Genomic DNA, 17,142 nt, shown 5'->3' on the forward strand with positions numbered 1-17,142 from the left:
ATTCTGATTAGTCAGGTGGAGCATTGACGCCTGGATGAAGCACAGCTGAGTGCTATGACCCATCTTTACCATTATGCAGGAACGAGGCGATGGAGAATTATTAGGAGCAGTGCTTGCCATTTTCAATGGGGACTCTACACACGGAATCCGACGTCCGCCGTGGAAACTGAAGCAAGGCATATACACCCGGCATCGGAGCGGAACGAGGGAATCGTCAAGCATCTGCCGATGAGAATCACTGACCACATCTATGATTCTACATCTAGCGTGACCTCTTTGTCCACGACCAGCCATCCTGCATTTCCCTGACCCGCTGGGAGTGGGTCAGGGAAACCCTAACTTTCACAGGTTAAATATACTTTTGACTTTATTAAAATGCTATGTTTTGATAGCACACGCTTTGGCGTTGACGAAAAAAAGTCAGCCTCATGAAAATTGGTTGAGAAATGATCAAGTTGCGATTTATTTTCAATGTCCCGTGTATTGCGTTTGATGGGAAGGTTGCCCTCACCAACATGGCCGACAAATAGGCATGTCAGTTAGCCGGGCTACATATCTACTCTTTACGTATCTGTTGTTCGGTGACGGAGGCTGGCGTTTCGAAATGCAGACATAATGTTTGGGGTTTCGGCGTCCCCCCCCCCTCGTTCTTCGACTGAGCCATTCCCCCCAGCCCGGAAGAGAATCGCGGTAGTCGCCGGCTTAACGTCGTCGAACACGGTAAGTGCCCCTGAAACAGTGACATTTGTTCAGTGAGTTCTTCGACATTTCTCGGCGAAACACTTCGCAAGGCAACCCGAGTCGGAATCAGTTGACACAAGCGCGTTTCAGGTGTGTGTGTGTGTGTGTGTCATTTCAAAGATATTCGAGAACAGCGTTATCGCATGCTGACGATGAATGACGATTCCAGTGATTAGAACTACAGCAAGAATCGTAAAACAGAAGAATAAAGTCCGGGTCGAGATTTGAGTCGTGACCTTTTTTGTTGTTGTTGTTGAAGTTGAGTCAGAGTTTCCAACTTGAGGGCCAAGAACCACCACCGCCACAAAACACACAACCAAGCATTTGGTAAACGCACACAAAAAGGGCAAGTGCTCAAACAGAATCCCATTGGAAAAAGACCTTTTGCCACTGTCGCCGAAACGAGGAGTGGCGGTCCGGCGTCTCACAATGTTGCAGCGTGGAGGTAAACCATAAACATGCAATTATCAAAGAACATAACAAGTTATTTCCATACTATGATACGGCAGTAGTGTGGTTATTTACATTGAGCTATTGCAGATTTGATTTTTTTTTTTTTTATTTGAACAATTGAAAATATGTAGATATATATATATATATATATATATATATATATTAGGGTTTACACGATCAGGATTTTGGAGGGCCGACCACAAAGTTAAAAAAAACCCCCCAAAACCGATCACCGATCCGATCACACGATGGAGGAATGTGTCTATTTCAATGACCTGTTCGTTTACTGTATATCAGGGGTGTCCAACTCATTTTTGTCGCGGGCCACACTGGAGTGAGAGGGGCCGTTATGACTGGGAAGCCATTAAAAAATCTTTCACCGCCTCATCAATTATTATTATTATTATTTTTTGTTGTTGTTGTTGTTGTCCTGTTCGGCTACAGCAGCCGAATCGCCTCATCATATTATGACACCCGAAATTTCGAAAGTTAGTTTTGGAGGTACAGATTTGAACAAGAATCACTTGCCTCTGCGGGCCACATAAAATCACGTGGCAGGGCCGGATCTGCCCCCCCGGGCCTTGAGTTTGACACCCGTGCTGTATATACTTGTGCACTTAATTGCCCCCAAAAAAAGGATATTTACAATAAATAATGTGTCATTGTTCCTCGATTTATGCCAGCGAGGCATAGTGACAGACAGAACAAATGAATGCTCTTCTATTAGATGGCAGGAAGTAAATACCGTAAATGAATGTATCCACTTTTTGTGACATTTTTCTTTGTTGGTGTGCCGTGACATTTATCAATGGTCAAATATGTGCCTTGGCTCCATCAAGGTTGGAAATCACTGCTCTCGTCAGTCAGGTCAAACCAACATTACAACGCGGCAGAAATAATGGGTGCTAACTTACTGTCATGAAATGACTTCACCCACACCGAAACGTTCGAGCATACTCGACAGAACGGCGGCACGTTTCCGTCCAACCGCTCATGATGCCGCTAGCTTGCTAGGCTACATCACGTTTTGTTGACCTGCTTGCGAGTCGTATCGTATGAAAAGTCCGGGAACATACATCAAGCAAGCCTTAAACGAACGTCCTCTCCTGAGCACCGGTGACCACCAACACACGTTCCCCCCCCACCACCCCCATTTTGCCCTTACAAACACACGGCGGGATCCATTGTTGTTGCTGTCGCCATGGTAACGAGAGTATCCGGTCGCGTTGGAGTTGACAAGATGAAGCCCAGCGATCGCAAAAAAACGGGATGCGGTTGCGCGGAATACGTGATTTTTATTGCAGTATTCTGACAGTACAATCAGGAAAGATTGTCTTGTAGTCTGATCCGGCCGGGCATTACGTGTTGTCTGACTCAGGCGTGTTGTCTGTTCCACACCGCCGTCATTTTATTCGTTTTTTTGAATAACTTTATTGGCCGTCAGATATTTACAGGACTACGCCAAAAGACGCGCGACAAGGCTAAAAATAAACGAGCTTTTGGCTTCAAATATACTGTGCACGATGGCGACGCAGAGTCAATCTCTTTTGCGGAGGATCGGCGAATTATGACATTAAAGCCGTTCAGCATAAAGTGCTAATTATCGGCCGATAAAATCTGTGTGTATACATGTGTGTGTGTGTGTGTATATATATATATATATATATATATATATATGTCTATATATATATTGTTTTGCATACTCTTGTAGTGGTTGTATTTTTTGCTAGACATTGTTTTCCTGTCGCAGGACATTCATCTGTTCTTTTGTGATCGCCTCCACACATGCCACAGGCCTTCCCTCGGCTTTGCTGCGTGCGAAATGGCTCGCTCGCACTTTTATTGATGTCTCGTCTTCCATCTCGCGTTACAGTGCACGTATTTGACCATCCTTAGTCGTAGTTGTGAACGTGCTAAATGTCTTGCTTTTTCCGGTTAGATCTGTTCCCCCCGGCTAAGCAACTTTTCACGAACTCGAGGTGAGTTGGTGGCCAACACAACGCGTTCTCTAACCATTTTTGTCACTATTTGTACAGCCACAGTCTTTCACGAGCAACTTCAAGTCGGTCAAGAATTGTTTAAATGACTCACCACTTGTATTTCCTTATGGAATTTATTCATTGATTCATTCATTTTCCGTACCACTTATTCTCACAAGGGTCGTGGGCGTGCTGCTTGCCTCCGGGCAATTTAGTCTTCAGTGAACCTACAAAGCCTGTTTTTTGGGATGTGGGAGGAAACTGGAGTACCCGGAGAAAGCCCACGCAGGCACGGGGGCAACATGCAAACTCCACACAGGCGAGGCCGGCATTTGAACCGGGGTCCTCAGAACTGTGAGTCGGATATGCTAACCGGTCGTTCACCGTGCCGCCTTCATTGAATTTATACCTGGCAAATAGGGGGTTTGCTTTCGGGGTGAGGTCTTCTGTGAATCTGTCAACATCTTCATCTGTTCGACAGCTAGCCCCCAGGTGTTGCTAATGTTACGTCCTTTGTGTCCAATCCACCGTAAAAGAAAAGCTGCATTTTTCCCTCTTCTGACTTGACATGAGCTCTGCATGTTGGAGGAATCTCCACCATTCATCTGGGCAATTTGATGAGTCCCATTCCATTTTTGGAGTAGGAACATCAAAAGCCTCCATTTTCCTTTGCGTTTTTTTTTTTTTTTCTGGCTCGAAGCGTACACCCCAACTTCTGGATACTCTGGTTGTCTTACAGGCGGGTTCGTAGTGTAACTATTACTCGGACACCATATTGTGATTTAAAATACACGCTATGTACTGTATTCAATCCAAAGTAACCACATGCTTGACTGACTTTCGCTCACTCAGAGTCGCCTCCTTATTCCTCAAGTTGCCGCATGTAACTCCTTCCACCGCATCTGTTCTTCCGGCGATTTTACAAAATAAGAGCATAAAGTGCTCGTTTTTCCCGACCTACTCACATCACTGGATGTATTTGAAGTAGATATGGATATGTTAAAAGATTTTGGCGCATATCCGCATAGGCCTTTTTTGTAATCCGGCGGCCGATAATTTAATACTGATTTATGTTTGCTCTGATGCAGCTGGAGCGAGGCTCTCTGTCTGTGACTTCTCTCTCCAGCATTGTCCCGCCCGCAGGAGCACCTGATTGGTTACCCTTGCACAGATAAAAAAAAGGAAAATTACTAAACATTATTTACATCGTAACTACCTAAAAGTTAACACTAAGTCATCGAAACATTAAAAGTTAATCAAAATAATATAACAGTATAGTATGTATGAACAAAAATAATTAATCAATAAAACAGATTAAAAAAGTTAATTAACAAAACAACCCGAGAGTCTTCCAGAAATTCACAACTCCGGTTTAAGAAAATCCTTCTTCAGCGCGGGTTCTAAGTTAGTCATACAACCAAGTTAGACTGAGGAGCATGAATCACGGTCATCGTTTAAGTCGTCATTGTCATCCAGCCGGTCGAATTGAGGGAAACGGTCAGGAAAACGTTCCATCAGAGACTGAATTGTGAAATTGTGAATAGTGGCTATGACACCTGTATCACCAGCGTTGTCAGGAACGCATGTGCAACAGGTTTGGTTCAAGAGAGTGCAAACACCGCCCTGAGAAGCTAATTGTCGATCGAATGTCACGCAATCCCGCAAGGCCTGGCGGTGTAGGAGGGAGGCGGCAGCTCTTGTCGTGACACTGCAGCATGCTGAGTGAGAAGAGGGTGGGCACCGCAGAAGTGCTGTGTGTGCAGTGCCCATCCTGTGGGTCGCATGAGGCGGTTGTGTTGTTGGCCTTCTTCCAGATTGCGTTCTTCTTATCTTTGTCATCGGGTGATTGACTTGTGGAGGCCACTGTGGAACCCACCTCACGACCACAGCCTGACATCCTCCCATTGACCAACACAGTTATCAGTAACATGCCCTAAACATAGTTTTGTCCAAAAACTTCTGTCCCTGTTCGCATCGAAACCTAACAGTCAACCACACATCCAGACATTTGACAGTTTTATCTCAAAGTTCCAAATCCTTGACTAATTCTTTGTTTCTCAAGCAACTTTCTTTTTTTTTTTTTTTGTATTTTACTTTTAGTTTTACACTGTTGCTGGGAAACCACATTCATTCATCCATATCTCCACACATTCCACAGACCTCTCCATATTCTTCTCTCATACGAGACATACTAGGTGACGTGTACACTGGTAATTCAGCCGTCCTCTTTTTAAAAAAAAAAATATTTATTTATTATTTTATTTTATTTTTTACTAAGTATTTTGCTCTCCCCACTTTTCCATTTTTCAGTACTCATTAGAAGCACTTTTCTTTTTCACCATATTCGAACGTCTTCAAAATTGTTTGGGACCTAACCCCTGATTATCGGACTCGAACCTGACACTGACCTGAAACCCGAACCGAACTCCGGGAAACTGTAACCTAGACTTTAACCCGAACGTAAGGACTCGGACCCTACCAGTGGAATGTGGGGAGAGCAATTACTAATAACACTTATTACAAAGGTAAGATTGTTTCAAATACAGTACACCATAAGAAATGTTCTGATTTTCAAGGAATGAAAATTTTCTTTACCATATTTTTTTGTTTGGAGGACAACAGGTCCGTTTGGATCCTGAGGTGACAGCCGACATCCAGAGCCCCGGCAGCCCACCCGTCCTTAATTCTTTGGGTGGAGCCAGGACTCGTGCATTGGTCCTGGATGATCAATCACTCCCGGGGTCCCCTGGATCGGCGATCAACCCTAGGATCACACCAACTGTTTTGTCAAATCTTTTTCTGACAGAATAAGTAAGGAAGCAATCTTGTCTTTGTCAGAATCAGAATCATCTTTATCTGCCAAGTATGTCCAAAAACACACACAAGGAATTTGTCTCCGGTAGTTGGAACCGCTCTAGTACGATAACCGACAGTCAATTGACAGAGAACTCTTTGGAGACATAAAGACACTGAGAAAATTATTATAATTTTTGAAATTTTATATATATATATATATATATATATATTTGTTTTTTTTTTATTACAATTTTTTTTTTTAAAGTATTTGCAAAGAGGGGGGAAAAGGTACAAGTCTTACGAGTTGTCACCCCTTACTGAAGTCCAAGCAAAACAATCACCTCAGTTATACTTAGAAGTGAGAGACACAAGAGAAGGAAAGCAAAACAAATATCTTTGTCCAGTTGCACTCAACTTACCTTTATCGGAAAACGGCTAGTAGTCACAACAAGGCTGGGAAGAACCAGGATGCACAAAACGGCTGGAAAACAGCCAGCAGTCACAACATGGAACAATAAAGCATGTGAAGGTTGTATAAAACTAATAGAAGTCATATTTGGTATATATAAAACATACATTTTCCAACTCACGTGTTAGCGTCTTTTTCTCTTCATCCTGGCAGCTTCTTTCTTTATCTGAATTCTCTGGTTGTTTTCTATTCTTTGCTCTGGTGGTTTCTCTGTTCATGTTTAACGTTTTAGTGTTCCCACCTTATTTCGATATGAGTTTTAACAAGAGTTTTTCAAGCTGGCTCGAGGGAGCTCACAATTCATGCATGCATGTCGCCGATTCACCGAACTGGAAGTCCCTATTTGTTGTTAATTATTATTATTAGTCGTAGTAGTAGTTGTCGTATTATGTAAAACATTAACATTTCAATTCTATATTCACATTTTGGAAAACTTTATTTACTGGAGAAAACTTTAGGGAGCTGTTTATTTGATAGTTTTCATTTAACTTTGTAAGACATACTGCTGAGCTCCCTGCACGTTTTGTTACAATTTGAAAACAAAGATGCCTGTTTTCTAAGACAAAAAAAAAAAACAAAACAAAAAGTTCAACATTTGAAAAGCTATTTAATAAATGTGCTCAAACGCATTTAAATGAAGTCAAGTGTTATAGTTTTTATTTCAGATTTTGACACCAATATATTCCTTTTTTACCGCAAAACTAATATCGGCTCCAATTATGTTAACGGCCTCCTTGGACTACTAATAATCGGTATTGGTATCGGCCCTGAAAAACCATATCGGTCTATCAGTTGCAAAAATACCACAGTGTCACGGTATTTAAATTACAGCACTAAAATGTATAATTTCGAAAAATGTAGGTAAATCGAAATTTATATTCCCATTGAACACAATCTATTTGCAAACAAAATATAGAATATTTGGTACATTATTAAACATGTTCCATATTAAGTTTAAATGAATAAATAACACTTTGTAAATCACAATTTCAGTGAGCTATTTTAAAACTGACCCGCGGGCTACTCATGTGGTCCTTGGGGGCTATCTGGTACTTGCGGGCACCAAGTTGGTAATCCCTGCTTTTCCATAGTGCTACAAAAAAATCCATCCATCCATTAATTTTCCGTCCCGCTTATCCTGACTCGGTTCTTGGGTGTGCTGGCCCTTATCGCATCTGACTTCGGACGTAAGACTGAGAACACTCTGAACTGGTCGCCAGCCAATCGCAGGGCACATATCGCTAAGCAATCATTCACACTCACATTCACACTAATTTTAGTCTTCAATTAACCTACCATGCATGTTTTGGGAATGTGGGAGGAAAGCAGAGTACCTGGAGGAAACCCAGGCAGGGAGAACATGCCTATCTCCACACAGGGAGGCCGGATTTGAACCAGAATCCTCAGAACTGTGTGGCAGATTTGCTTACCAGTCTGGCTCCGTGCCGCCCGCTACAAAAAAATAAAATACAAAAACAAATATAAGTATTTACAATTAAACTTTTAACTATTTTAGGCTTCTTTTTTTCTACAAAACAAGTTTAAAGTGAAAAAACAGAATCACTACAAAACACAAAATATTAATACAATTATGTTCAACCAAAAGAAAAAAAAATCGTATCCAGATAACTGGCATTGAGATACACCAAATGCCTCAAGCATTAAGGAGCTGATCTGGTTTCTTCTGTCTGTCTGGAAACTATCTGCCCTGTTTTGGAGAATATTCCCTCAGAAGGGACTGAAGTTGCTGCACTGCACAGTCATTGCATGAGCAACAAGTTAGGACTGGACTGTGATGTCGACATTGAAGACAACAGGGGTGGATGATCACAAGACTGATGACCGCTGTGTAGAACTGCCTCAACAGCTCCTGTCGCAGACCATGCTTCCTCAGAAGCCGCAGGAAGTACATCCTCTGCTGGGCCTTTTTGAGGATGGAGTTGATGTCGGTCTCCTACTTCAGGTCCTGAGAGACTGCAATTCCCAGGAACTTGAAGGTCTCGACGGTTGACACAGGGTAGTTGAACAGCGTGAGGGGCAGCTGTGACGAAGGATGTTTCCTGAAGTTCACGATCATCTCTACACAGTCTTGAGCGTATTCAGCTCCAGGTTGTGTCGGCCGCACTACAGCTCCAGCTGCTCCACTTCCTGTCGATATGCAGACCCGTCAACGTCTTTTCTTCATCTGTGTCACGTATATTGGTTTGGATAAAAGCGTGATTAATTTGGAAAGGGGATCGGAGAGTAAACGCCTGCGTTTCCCTCTGAGGTTATTCAAGCGATTGTTAGAATGCTACAATCAAAGCTATCTTTGTTTCATATAGGGCATCATGTCTCTATAGTTTTTAGGGAACGTGATGAAAAACCTCTTGTCAATCTCTATTCTCTAGAAGGCTCGCTACATTCACTTGGATGATAGTTCTCAATTTCAGTGGTCAAATGTTGTAGTCAGACAGTACACAAGAGGAGGTTTAATTTCAAGAAAATGGAGTGAAAACTGCAGGACAATTCAGGGAACAGATGCAGAGGGACTTGACGACGAAAATCACAAGTAAACACTTAAAAGAACAAGATATCGGCTGAACTCGTGACGTGAAATTAATTTATGCGTGTTGAGCGATGATAACGCTGGGAATCTCTGTGATAGTTTAATCCTGAATTGTTGTGCACTAATTTGTACTTGGTGAACCGTAAGGTGTATTCACGTTGGGCATATCAAGCTCGTCAAGCGGGTCTTCCAATGTCTCGGCAGGATGCCGACAGGTTGATTTGAAGAAAAAGATGAAAAAAAACGAAAAACACCAGGGGACTATAACACAAAAAGAAACTTGCGCACGAAAATCCTTCCTGCCTGGGCAAACTCGCTGGCAGCTCAAACTCTTATGCTAGGAGAAGCGTAGTTGAGGAGTTTTGCAGCGTAATCTCTTTGGCTTGGTGAGTGTTGAATCGGCTGGGAAGTTGTTTTGCCGGGCCGAACCCATGTGGCTCGGGGGGTTGGAGGGGGGGGGTGAGTTTGGCCATAGACAAGGTTTTGGAGCGTAGCAGGAAACGAGTGAGATGAGGAGAAGGGTTGCGGCTTTTGTACCTTGAGGGAGGGGCAAAAGTACAGAGCGGGAGAATAGACCACACCTCTACTATTGAATTTCAGTTTTGTCTGTGGGCTAAAACCCAGTACATCTTAAATACAAATAATTCCCAGCTTTTGCATTGTCTCACACATAATGGTTAACCTATGGAATGATTGTTGCAACCTTTGATTGGTGGAGAAGACCACTTAATATCAATTATGTAACCTTTCGTATCGTCTAGGATAAAACACAATCATATTATTCTCTTCAAACAGACTTGGCAGCAGACCTGTATAAGAATCAGCCATTTATGACATTGATATCACGATATACACTGAGAACATTCACGCAGGGTTTGTGTGTTCGAAAGTAGGAATTTAAACACACTAATTTTGCAGTCACTGGGATTCAGCTTACATGGCCCCTTCAGCACCATCAGGCTTTGCTCATGTTCCACTAATGATACCAGATAGTCCGATGAGTTGCAGATGCCCTACTGGAGGTTAAAATGTCGACACAGGGCCTCTTCTAATTCTCCATCGAGTTTATGGAGAGGCCAGTTTAACTAATAAATCCATTGTTATTAGGTCATGAGGTTCTCAGATTTCCGGTCATTTAGGTTTCCACACTGCAAGGTCTTTGCTACTGAGAAGTCCCAGGATGTCAGTAAAGGGGTCTATATCTAATTTTAAGGAGGGTCCACTTGAATTAAAGCAGATGTCCGGTGGTTTGTAGGCCTGGTTATCAGTTCTTGGTGTGATATTTCTTATACAAGCCCAATTCCAATGAAGTTGGGACGTTGTGTTAAACAAATAAAAACAGAATACAATGATTTGCAAATCATCTTCAACCTATATTTAATTGAATGCACTAAAAAGACAAGATATTTAATGTTCAAACTGATAAACTTTATTGTTTTTTGCAAATAATCATTAACTTAGAATTTTATGGCTGCAACACGTTCCAAATAAGTTGGGAGAGGTGGCAAAAAAGACTGAGAAAGTTGAGGAATGCTCATCCATTTTCTGTACCACAAATCTCACGGCACACCAACAAACAAAAATGTCACAGAAAAAGTAGCGATACAGTAATTACTGTATATACTTCCTGACATCTAATAGAAGAGCATTTATGTATTGTCTGTCACTATGCCCCACTGGCATAAATAGAGGAACAAAGATACGTTATTTATTGTAAATATTTTTTTGAGCAGTGAAGTAAAATTTGATAATTTCCCACAGGACACCTGAAGATTGCGCATGGCAGACTAATGTGCCACGGTACACTGGTTGGGAATCACTGGACGAGAGAAGATACTCAGTATACAGTACACAGCTATATACAGTAAGTGATAAAGTCATTTAAATAGACATTGCTCCATCTTGTGATCGGTTATAAATTTTTGGTGGTCGGTGATCGGCCCCAAAAATCATGATTGTGTTAAGCCTTGTGTGTGTGTGTGTGTATGTATATATGTATGTATGTGTGTATATATATATATATATATATATATATATATGTAATTGATGAGAACATGTATCAATAATATAGTTTGCCATTTCAACCCCATTTATATTTGGTGGTGAAAATCGTCACTTGATTCACTCTCACATTGTTTATTTTTCGGTGTAAAGTCTAAAAAGAATATTATTGAGGGAGTTTCCACCCTACGACACTTGTTGACAGACAATAGCCTGCCTCTGCTAGGCATCCTACCTTTTGCATTCCAAAAGAAAGATGCCATCTGTGGTTTTGGAGTGTGCCGCCAACTTAGAGCATAGTTTTTCCACACCAACTCAGGCTAGTCTGTCCTCATTAATCCTTGTTGCATGAACTCATGAAGCCTGCTTGGGTGAGAGGCAAAATGTCTTCAAAGACAACCAGAACAGTCCAGTTGTGATCGATTCAATGCCCTGAGAACAAGACAGCCAAGGTTTTGTAAAACTTTTTTTTCTACTCACCTGCTTAATGTATTGCTTGATTTATTTCTATGACTTTTACAGGGTGAAAGTATATTATGATGGAGGTTTTAGGCACCAGATGTGACTCTGGGATTTTACCACTCGTGGTGTTGGTCCTCTCCCCAGACACTAAGGAGGAAACTGTTGCATGGCTACTGAGAAGGATAAGAGAGAAACAGCAGAATGGAGGTATGTAAGTTGTCTGAAGTCGACATGCTATACTACCTATATTCAGAATTTGATACGACCAAAAAACTGTAGCGAAAACTTTGCAGCAGCTGAAACCGTCAACGAGCTGTCTTGACTCAATAGCATCTGACTTTTTCAAAGCTATAGCGAAGTCTGTGCTAGCTGATTTGCAGCAAATAATCCATTGCTCACTTCAGTCAGGTGAGTTTCCTGAAGCTCTTAAAGTAGATGCCATTAAGCCTCTGCTAAAGATTGTTGAGAAAGTTATTTTTAATCAATTTAGCAATCTCTTGAATTTAAATGGACTTTTTGACAAATTTCAATCAGGGTTCCGAACTCATCACAGTACAGAATCTGCTCTTATCAAAGGGCTAAATTATATAAGGTTGAATACTGACTCGGGAAAGGTGTTAATTCTTGTCTTGTTGGACCACAGTGCGGCTTTTGATACGGTAGATCATGATATACTGCTGAACAGGTTGGAAACGTGGGTAGGACTAAATGCAACAGTCCTTAAATGGTTCAGGTCCTATCTGTAGGAAAGGAGTTATTTTGTAACCATTGGAAGTGTTCAATCTCATCGAATGGCAATGACCTATGGGGTCCCGCAAGGGTCAGTTCTTGTATATGCTACCCTTGGGTTAAATTCTTCAGAACTTTAATTTTGACTATCATAGCTATGTAAATGACACACAGTTATATCTTATCAGTGTCTCCAAATGACTACAGTTCAATTGAGGTGTTGTGTCACTGTCTAAAACCGAAAAATAACTGGATGAGCCAAAATTTTCTTCAATTAAACCACAACAAAACTGAGATAATTGTTGTTGGCAATAAAGAAAACAGGATTTCTGTTAGTAAATACCTGGAGTCACTCTCTTTCAAAACCAAAGACCAAGTCCGAAACCTTGGTGTTTTGATAGATTCCGACCTGACTTTCAACAGTCATATCAAATCAATTACTAAAACTGCCCTCTACCATCTCAAGAACATATCCAGAGTGAAGGCTTGCATGTGTCAAGCAGACCAGGAGAAGCTCATCCATGCTTTTATGTCAAGTAGACTTGGCTATTGTAATGGTCTTCTGACAGGACTCCCTAAAAAGAGCATTAAACAGCTGCAGCTCATTCAGAATGCTGCAGCTTGGGTTCTGACCAGAACAGAGGTCAGAGCATATTACTCCAATTCGGAAGTCTTTACACTGGCTTCCAGTCAACTTTAGAATATATTTTAAAGTTCTGCTACTGGTCTATATATCACTAAACGGTTTAGGTCCTAAATACATAAATGCTAATGGAATATAAACCCAGTAGGGCTCTGAGATTGACAGATTCAGGTCAAATAGTGGAGCACAGAGTCCAAAGCAAACATGGTGAAGCAGCATTTAGATATTATGCTGCATACAAATGGAATAAGTTGCCAACAGAAGTGACGTCAGCCCCAAGTGTGCATGTTTTTAAGTCCAGGTTAAAAACTCTTTCCAGCATTTCCACAATTAAATGATATTTCTTGTACTGTATGCTGTTTTATTGGATTTTTATTTTTTCTCTCTGTTTTAAATGTTTATAAACTGTTTACTTTTCTTTGTTTTGTTTTTTAAAAGTCTTTTAATCATGTAAAGCACATTGAGTTACCTTGTGTATGAAGTGCGCTATATAAATAAATTTGCTTTGCTTGGCTTCATTAAGCGCAGACAAATTTCCAAAAATCCGGAAGATGGCACAGAGGATGCTTGTGTTGTTTGGCTCTACATGAGTGTGAACAGACCTTTAGTGTGATGAACACCCACAAAACATCCTACAGATGCCAGCTGAGTGATGAACACCTCACATGTGTTCTGAGAATTGCCACAACAAAACTAACACCCCTCCTTGTGCTGTCACCTTGTCGTGGTGGAGTGGTTTGTGTGTCCCAGTGATCCTAGTAGCTAAGTTGTCTGGGGCTTTATGCCCCTGGCAGGGTCACCCATGACAAACAGGTCCGAGGTGAGGGACCAGACAAAGCACAGCTCAAAGACCCCTAATGATGACGACAAACAATGGACTTCGTTTTCGCGGGTCACCGGGGCCCCTCACTGGAGCCAGGGCTGGTGGTGGGGCTCGAAGGCGAGCGCCTGGTGGCCGGGCACAGCCCGAAAGGGTAACGTGGGTCCCCCTTCCCATGGGCTCACCACCTGTGGGAGGGGCCATAGGGGTGTGAGCTGGGCGGTGGCCGAAGGCGGGGACCTTGGCGATCCGATCCCCGGCTACAGAAGCTGGCTCTGGGGACGTGGAATGTCACCTCTCTGGCAGGGAAGGAGCCCGAGCTGGTGTGTGAGGTCGAGAAGTTCCGACAAGATATAGTCGGACTCGCCTCTACACACAGCTGGGGCTCTGGTACCAGTCCTCTCGAGAGGGGTTGGACTCTCTTCCACTCTGGAGTTGCCCACGGTGAGAGGCACAGAGCAGGTGTGGGTATACTTATTGCCCCCCGGCTCGGCCCCTGTACGTTGGGGTTCACCCCGGTGGACGAGAGGGTAGCCTCCCTCCGCCTTCGGGTCGGGGAATGGGTCCTGACTGTTGTTTGTGCCTATGCACCAAACAGCAGTTCAAGTACCCACCCTTTTTGGAGTCCTTGGAGGGGGTGCTGGAGAGTGCTCCCGCTGGGGACTCCATTGTTCTGTTGGGGGACTTCAATGCTCACGTGGGCAATGACAGTGAGACCTGGAAGGGCGTGATTGGGAGGAACGGCCCCCCCGATCAGAACCCGAGCGGTGTTCTGTTATTGGACTTCTGTGCTCGTCACGGATTCTCCATAACGAACACCATGTTCAAGTATAAGGGTGTCCACACGTGCACTTGGCACCAGGACACCCTAGGTCGCAGTTCGATGATCGACTTTGTGGTCGTGTCATCGGACTTGCGGCCGCATGTCTTGGACACTCGGGTAAAGAGAGGGGCGGAGCTGTCAACTGATCACCACCTGGTGGTGAGTTGGCTCCGATGGTGGGGGAAGATGCCGGTCCGACGTGGCAGGCCCAAACGTATTGTGAGGGTCTGCTGGGAACGTCTGGCAGAATCCCCTGTCAGAAGGAGTTTCAAGTCCCACCTCCGACAGAACTTTGCTCATGTTCCGGGGGAGGCGGGGGACATCGAGTCCGAGTGGACCATGTTCCACGCCTCCATTGCTGAGGCGGCCGACCGGAGCTGTGGCCGTAAAGTGGTCGGTGCCTGTCGTGGCGGCAATCCCCGAACCCGTTGGTGAACACCAACGGTGAGGGATGACGTCAAGCTGAAGAAGGAATCCTATTGGGCCTTTTTGGCCTGTGGGACTCCTGAGGCAGCTGATGGGTGGCCAAGCGGAATGCAGCTCTGGTGGTCGCTGAAGCAAAAACTCTGGTATGGGAGTAGTTCAGTGAGGCCATGGAGAAAGACCTCCGGACGGCTTCGAGGAAATTCTGGTCCACCATCCGACGTCTCAGGAGAGGAAAGCAGTGCACCACCAAAACTGTGTATAGTGGGGATGGGGCGCTGCTGACCTCGACTCGGGACGTTGTGAGTCGGTGGGGAGAATACTTCGAAGACCTCCTCAATTCCACCGACACGCCTTCCCATGAGGAAGCAGAGTGTGGGTTCTCTGTGACGGGCTCTCCTATCTCTGGGTTTGAGGTCACCGAGGTCGTTAAAAAGCTCCTCAGTGGCAGGGCCCCGGGGGTGGATGAGATTCGCCCGGAGTTCCTAAAGGCTCTGGATGTTGTGGGGCTGTCCTGGTTGACACGCCTCTGCAACATCGCGTGGACATCGGGGACAGTGCCTCTGGATTGACAGACTGGGGTGGTGGTCCCCCTTTTTAAGAAGGGGGACCGGAGGGTGTGTTCCAACTACAGGGGGATCACACTGCTCAGCCTCCCTGGTAAGGTCAATTCAGGGGTGCTGGAGAGGAGGGTTCGTCGGGAAGTCGAATCTCAGATTCAGGAGGAGCCGTGTGGTTTTCGTCCTGGCCGTGGAACAGTGGACCAGCTCTACACCCTCGGCAGGGTCCTCGATTGTGCATGGGAGTTTGCCCAACCAGTCTACATGTGTTTTGTGGACTTGGAAAAGGCGTTCGACCGTGTCCCTCGGGGAGTCCTGTGCAGGGTGCTTCAGGAGTATGGGGTACCAAACCCCCTGATATGGGCTGTTCAGTCCCTGTACGACCGGAGTCAGAGTTTGGTCCGCATATCCGGCAGTAAGTCGGACTCGTTCCCGGTGAGGGTTGGACTCCGCCAAGGCTGCCCTTTGTCGCCGATTCTGTTCATAACTTTTATGGACAGAATTTCTAGGCGCAGCCAAGGCGTAGAGGGGGTCCGGTTTGGTGGCCTCAGTATTGCATCTCTGCTTTTTGCTGATGATGTGGTTCTGTTGGCTTCATCAAACCGTGAGCTCCAACTCTCACTGGAGCAGTTGCCAGCCGAATGTGAAGCGGCTGGGATGAGTTATTAGGTCATGAGGTTCTCAGCTACTGCCCCCACGACCCGACCCGGATAAGCGGTAGAAAATGGATGGATGGATGGAAAACTAACACCAGACTTTGATGCACTGGCAAACAAAGGTGATCAACAAGACAACACTGTTCCCATTAAAAGTATTAACACTACAATGCCTTTTTTTGTTTGTTTATTTTTTTATATGTAAGCGTCTGGTTCTGGCTTGGCCCGCCTGTCAAATTTTAAAAGTCAATGTGGCAACTGAGCCAAAAAGTTTGCCCACTCCTGGTCTAAACCACCAGGCAACATCAGGTGTTTTAGAGACCACATATATAGTCATAAATGCTGTTACTGACAAAAATGTGCAGTAAAGAAGGGAGAAACAAATCCATGTCATATTTTGTGCTAAATATTAATTAAATAATAAAATCATTTAATGTATTATTTCTTTTCAGTACTGTTTTCTGTACAATTGCCTATATAACAAGCCAACAGACACCGCAAAGACTTTCTGTACGGCGTGTTATAAAGCTACTCAAGCGAGGGGCGCACAATAAATAGGAATACTGCATACTATGTAAAAGCTTGTGCCGTGTCACTGAAACATATATGAATATATAATACGTATAGTCGTGCTAATAAATATTGGCACCCCTGGGGTGCCATCATTTCTAGCCATCACTGTATAATTAGACATGCTTTTGACATACCGTCACATCGACCCAGTGGCCACTCTTTTTCTATTGTACAGCTGCTACTTGGCTGCTTGTTGTCGTCACTGTCAGGTTCCGACCTCCTAAAACGGTTCCGACCTCCTAAAACCGGTCAAACATGAACGGTTTGATGATGCCAAGTTCAGTTGGGTACTCCTGTACATCAAAATCCTCCCTTATATACCAACACGTTGCTCGGCATTGCGTGTAGAGTGTAGCGCGTTGTGTTTGTCATTTGCAATGTCACTTCCGGCCGCCCTTGCGGTGGATGGAGTAACCACACCCCGTCTTAAGCTTCGGGTATGTTCGGGGAGTGATCAATACGTGGA

General features: G+C 44.0%; 1 protein-coding gene across 6 annotated transcripts in view; it reads left to right on the plus strand.

The window, feature by feature from the left end:
• Positions 1-599: 599 nt before the first annotated feature.
• ano10a (anoctamin 10a) overlaps positions 600-17,142 on the plus strand; it is a 105,606-nt gene continuing 89,063 nt past the window's right edge. The window contains exons 1-5 of one of the 6 annotated variants that reach the window (XM_061673600.1): positions 601-720; positions 3,134-3,173; positions 5,796-5,984; positions 10,748-10,850; positions 11,510-11,656. In XM_061673600.1, the coding sequence (XP_061529584.1) occupies positions 11,524-11,656 (133 nt within the window). In that variant the 5' untranslated portion in view covers positions 601-720; positions 3,134-3,173; positions 5,796-5,984; positions 10,748-10,850; positions 11,510-11,523. Of the gene's footprint in view, positions 721-983; positions 1,187-3,133; positions 3,174-5,795; positions 5,985-10,747; positions 10,851-11,509; positions 11,657-17,142 lie in introns of those variants that run through there. The other 5 variants (XM_061673599.1, XM_061673598.1, XM_061673602.1 and 2 more) reach the window with 5 other exon arrangements.

The sequence above is a fragment of the Phycodurus eques genome, chromosome 4 (genome assembly GCF_024500275.1).
Source record: "Phycodurus eques isolate BA_2022a chromosome 4, UOR_Pequ_1.1, whole genome shotgun sequence".
Lineage (NCBI taxonomy): Eukaryota > Metazoa > Chordata > Actinopteri > Syngnathiformes > Syngnathidae > Phycodurus > Phycodurus eques.